The 6,203-nt window shown below is 37.8% G+C and overlaps 1 protein-coding gene across 1 annotated transcript; it reads left to right on the top strand.

Annotated features, from left to right (window-relative positions):
• The first annotated feature begins 3,116 nt into the window (after nucleotides 1-3,116).
• LOC101896114 (hexokinase-1) lies at nucleotides 3,117-5,045 on the top strand. Its single transcript, XM_005179250.4, has one exon. The coding sequence runs from the start codon at nucleotides 3,436-3,438 to the stop codon at nucleotides 4,828-4,830; it is 1,395 nt and encodes a 464-aa protein (XP_005179307.1). The 5' UTR covers nucleotides 3,117-3,435; the 3' UTR covers nucleotides 4,831-5,045.
• The last annotated feature ends 1,158 nt before the right edge of the window (nucleotides 5,046-6,203 follow it).

A 6,203-nucleotide genomic window follows, 5' to 3' on the forward strand; every position in this document is an offset into this window, starting at 1 on the left:
AGGAGGTGGACGGAAGAAAACAGCAACATCAGCAGAAATGGTTCGAAATTTAAAGAAGCGACTTGATCGAAACCCGCGTCGCAGTGGCCGAAAAATGGCTCGGAAGCTGAATATATCGCAATATTTAAATCGGCAAATATTGAAAAATGAGCTCAGGGTAAAGCCATTTAAATTCCAAAAAGTGTAAGAACTTACACCGCAACAGAAACAAAATTGACTCAAAAGAGCTAAAGAATTGCTTCGCTTGACCGAAAGTGCTGAACTGCTGAATTTGGTTTTCTCCGATGATGGAGTATTAAAGCCTTGGGCATTCCAACAGGACTCAGCACAATCGCACTCAGCACGCGCCACCCAAGAATGGTTACAAAATGAGGTTCCTCGCTTCATTTCCAGCGCACAATGGCCACAAAAATCCCCAGATACCAATCCGTTGGACTATTGTGTCTGGAATATTTTGGAAAGCAAGGGTGGCTCTAAAAAATATGCGTTTTTTTGTTTTTGAAAATTTCCATCTTTTGGGGGGGAGGTACCAAAAGGAGTGAACCGATATTGCTCATCTCCGAACTCGATCTAAATTTGATAATACTTTTATGATGTTTATCAAGTTTGGACCAAATCGGATGTGAGAATCAATGTTGGAACGAAAGTTTTGATAAATGAAGGTGGTTTTGGAAGTGTGTACTAAATATGCGAACTTTGCTGAATAGTACTAAATTTGGAACATTTTGATTTAGAGTGAACGGATGAATATGGAATTTTGAAATTTTGTATTGGGGTCCCTGTTGATGGTAGGTTTGTGATAAAGATATGGCTTTGGATATGTGTACTACAAGTGCATGAAAAGTACTACATAGTACTACATTTGTTACAATTTGTTATTGGGTGAAAAGGTAGCGTTTGATAGTGGTAGATAGCAGATAGAGTTGCTCATGTTTATTGAACGAAAAATACTGAATAGTACTAAATTCAGTTTTGGGTGAAGAGATAGAAATAAAATTCTGAAATGTAATTTTTATATTACATTTGGAAATTCGTCCTATATTTGTACGAATAGTACTTAATTGTACTAAATATGATATTGGAAGAAGGTAATCTTCAAATTTTATATTAAGGTCTTCGTTGGTATCTGGAATTGAGATATGGATGTGTTTTGGAAATGTGTACTATAGTAGTTCGAATAGTACTAAGTTTATACTAAATTTGGTGCTGGGTGACGGAATAGAGCTGAAATCCTAAAATTTAATATAGATGTCACTGTAGGTGTATATGGTTAAGCTATGGAGATGATTTTAAAATATGTACCATACTTATTCGATAATTACAAAGTGGTACTAAATTTGGTATTGAGTGAAGGGATAGAACTGAAATCCTTAAATTTTATATGGATGTCACTGTTGGTTTTAGTAGTTGAGAAAATTAGGTGGTTGGTTTCTAGGAAGCAAATATGGTGGTGACCAATTTTTATTATGAAACGACATTGAAATAGTTTTGGCCAGAAAAATTGGATGTGGAACTATAATGCACGGGTTTAACTAATATGCTCTTCGATAGAAGAGAAGCGAAATATTTTGAAGACGTTGTTGTGCAAATCATTCGATTATACTTTTCGATAACTGGAAATTTTAACACAAATAAAGTGCTGGTGCAGCTGTAAAGTAAATTTACTACTTTTCGTACTCTTTTAGTACATATTTCCAAATACACCTCCAAAACTCAAGCCTACATACTAATGGTAACCCTAATGCAAAATTTCAGATTTCAAACACTATCCGTTCACCCAATGCCAAATTTAGTACCATTTACTACTTTACGTATACTTGTAGAACACCTTTTTATTTCAATCCTACCCACTAGCAGTGGCCCTACCCACCAACAAATCAAATTTCCAGCTCCATCTGTTCAACCAAAACCAATTTTTTTAATTAAGTAATATTTAGTATAGTATTTACATGGAGTACACATTCCATAAACCACACCATTATATCAACCCTACTTCTCAAACATACTTCTTATGCTAAATGGTACCAAATTTAGTTTTTTGTACTTTTAGTACACACATAGCTTGAGTTTGGGAAAAATACCTTTGGTACATCTGTTATATATCCCATTAGCTACCATCATTTCCAATTTAACAATTTTAGCTCAATTTACTAAATTTTTAGTACCTTTTAGTACTTTCACTGCACTTGTAGTTAAAATATCCAAAAACCCAGCCATATGTCACCCCTACACACCAATATGAAAGATTTCAAGACTCCAGCCTTAGCGGTTTGAATTAGTGTTTCAGTAACTCACTAAATATTTTCAAAATACATATTTCGAAATAAATTTTCTTGGCTTTAACAAATAAATTAACACACTATTTATAGAAATAAACCTTGGAATTGACGTCACCTTTCATATAGAGTTAGCAGATACAGAGTCAGTTCACGCATTCCAGTGAACATCAATGACTAACACAATGCAACTTATTTTTAATATTCATAGATACATTTAACTTTCACCACCAGTCTTCATGATCAATTCTGGAATTCCAGTTTTACTCCTTCGTATTTATTATTGTTAGGAACTTTCGTCATATCCAAAGGGCATGACAGAAAAAGCTGCAAAACAAATTTCAGGTACAATATATAGTACCTTTTAGTGCGAAATATCAAAATTCTAATTCAATAAGTACATCGTCTTTGCTCTAGAACCACTTCTTACAACCTTTTCAAAAGGTTGTCCATAGTAAAACCGGCTGAATTTCTATATCAAACCCGCCCCTTCTTTAGTGGCAAACACCATTACCCACCAACTATTACCCAAATTCTTTGGGTAGCTCTACAACCACTTCCCCCAACACCAGATACATAAACTAGCTCACACCCAAGAGCGAGCCTCTGAAAGCAAAAGCAGAAACCAAAACAATAACAACGAAGAATTGAAATAAAACCAAAAATTCAGAAACTGAAAACAAACACAACCCCATTTGTAAATAACATCCGCATTATGGAGAACAACGACGTTGCTGTTTGCGCCGCCACGAAACAGCCACGACGTCAACGTCTACCGACAACGAATACATTGGCGTTAATGGTGTGACAATATTCGAATCATAATTCCATGTCGGCGCAGTAGTCGCGTTTTAATCTTGAAACTTGTCGCAACGAAATTCTTAAGTGACTGACGACGAACAGAGCACATAGCGAAGCTAGCTGTTGTTGTTTTCCATCTCAGCTTTGTTTTTGGTTTTTGTTGACGTCGTCATAACTCAACAGCCAGTCTAAGATCGTTCCCTGGTTGATCTTTGAGACAGCCGGCCGTTAGTTAGTCAGTCATTCATTGGCCCTCCAACGAGCCAAAACAAAATAAACAACATTCGTCGTTCCTTCGTTCGTTCGTTCGTTGATTCGCTGACCACACGACTGAGAGCGAGTGCGCCAAAGTATTCAAATGTACCAAATAGAGCAACTGCAGTTATGCGACCCGGAAAAACAACAACGCGTTGAGGCGTTGCTGAACGGTCTCCAGCTGACGGACGATGCATTGGAGCGCATTGGTCAGGTGTTCAGGGAGGAAATGGATTTGGCTCTGAAAATGAAACCGTCTTCGCTGCAAATGGAGAACACCTACATACCGGAGTTGCCCGATGGAACGGAGAGCGGCACCTATTTGGCCATCGACCTGGGTGGCACTAATTTGCGTGTTTTGCTCATGACCTTGGAACAGGGTCAGATATTGGATGAAATTGTACAGTATTACCCCTTGCCGGAACATCTACGCATTGGAGACGGCGATGCCTTGTTTGAGTATTTGGCCAAGTGTGTGGATGAATTTGCAAGAAATCAAGAGCTTGACGAGGATCGTATCTATTCGATGGGCTTTACCTTTTCATTTCCCATGCGACAAAGTGCCCTGGATTCGGGTGTGCTGGTGACATGGACAAAGTCCTTCAATTGCCCTTCAGTGGTGGGTCAAGATGCCGTGCTGATATTGCGAAAGTTCCTCAAGAAGTACAAAAGAAATAACATCGAAATAGTGGCCATATTGAATGACACCACCGGTACCCTCATGCATGGAGCCATTATGGATAAGAATACCCGAATTGGCATTGTGCTGGGTACCGGTTCCAATGGCTGCTACATGGAACGTAGCTCCAAGGTATTGCATTGGGAACAGGAACGTCATGGCGAACGTCATGTTGTTGTCGATGTGGAATGGGGTGCCTTTGGTGACAATGGTGTCTTGGATTTCATTAAAACCGATTACGATCGCCAAGTGGATGAGGGTTCGTTGCTCAAAAATTCGTTTACCTTTGAGAAATATATCTCTGGAAAATATCTGGGAGAACTGTGTCGTTGCATTTTAGCAAAATTGCACACCGAAAAACTGTTCCTGCCTCAGGTGGCGGCTGAAGACCTACCCCAACCCTGGACATTTGGTTCGGATAATGTGTCCATCATTGAACACGACACCCTACGCAATGGCTGGGAAAATGTGGAAAATATTTTGAGGAAGAAATTCAATGCCTTGCAGATTGAAGCAGACGATTTGCAAATCATACGCTACGTCTGTGGCCTCATATCGAAACGGGCGGCCCAGCTTGTGGCCCTTAACACATCGGTGCTATTGAATGGCATGTCACCCGAAGAGGGCGATGACATTACCATCGCCATCGATGGCTCGGTTTATAAACACCATCCACGTCTGCGACAATGGATAATTGACTACACCGCCCTCTGGACCAAAGATAAGACCACCAAATATATGCTGGCCGATGATGGCAGTGGTAAGGGGGCAGCTGTCGTGGCAGCCATAGCCGAAAAGTTGCGGCGTCAGAATTTGTGATTAGGAAGCAAAGGCGAATAATGAATGAGGCAAGTGGTTGCCTAAGTATGTGTGTGTGTGTGAGACCGCGCGCGTTTTGTTGTAAACAATAGTTCAAATTGTTGTAATTTTTTTATTGTTTTTGTTTTTTTCTTCTTCTTTTTCTCGTAAATAGAAAAATTATTTTGTTGCATAAACAACAGTACTAGAATAAAATATAAGTAATTACGATTATATAGTGTCATTGTTATTACACTTTTTTCAAGTGATAGAAGATTGATTACACTGTGCAACAAAAAAAATTGTTAAATAAATACGAAAATGTAAAATAATCCAAAATATGGAAGATTGTGACAATCAATTGTGATACAGTTTTGTGGTTAATCATAGGTGGTTTATTAACGGTGTGAATAGAAGGCACCAAACCAAAATCAGGGGATAATCTTTTAATAAGTGATGTCCCAAAGCACAGGCCTATATGGATAATTTGTAGTTATTAGTATTGCCACATAATAAGAACTAATAATTCCGAAATGGCTGAACAGTAAAAAACTTGAAATTGGTGTTAACACTTTTATAGGGTCTATAGCAAAAAGTGGGCTGGCATAACTCCATTTGTAAACCAATGATTCTTGAAGTAATTCATAGCCCTCACAATAGCCTATATAAAATATTGCAAAGTATGTTTAAAAATATATTTGAATCCCTTTGAACTGGGAACCCGAAACTCTTATGGGGGTTTTTCCACTTAAAATTCTCAACAATCCAAATTAGCTATTGGACAGTGACATTATAAAACCAGTAAGGAAAAGACAAAAGACAGGCGGGGCTGACAATATTATACCTTACGACACTATGCCTATTTAGTAGAGCTCTCGTAACAAAAACATTTTTTTGAAGTAGATCATACCACCTATCAACATTTGCCTTTGGAGCAGTTATAATTTGGTTTCAGAGGTAACTAATATACAGGGTGAGATAAAAAAACTGCAACAAAGTCAAATGCCATAATTTTTAAAAATTTAGTGAATTTAGTTAAAAAGCAGTAAGTTCGGCCGGGGCGGACTTTGAATTTTGAAATTTTCAAAAAATAAAATCTTTAAAAAATTCTGTTAAAATTTTAAAAATACCAATTATAGCCGTTATATTGGGGTCTATACGACGTGGACCTATATAGGCATTGTTTGCCATTAGCCATTACCATATTCAAATTCGAAACTTGAAATAATGTAGCTAAAATCATCAAAATAATGTAGCTAAATCATGAAAATATCGTATATAGGGAGGTACCGTTATATCGGAGCCGTGCGAAGACATAGACAATTTTCTGTCACAGGCTATAGCATCCATTAAGAACGTCAAATACAATATCTCAAACAATTTCGGTGGGTATT

Source organism: Musca domestica, unplaced genomic scaffold (genome assembly GCF_030504385.1).
Source record: "Musca domestica strain aabys unplaced genomic scaffold, Musca_domestica.polishedcontigs.V.1.1 48, whole genome shotgun sequence".
NCBI lineage: Eukaryota > Metazoa > Arthropoda > Insecta > Diptera > Muscidae > Musca > Musca domestica.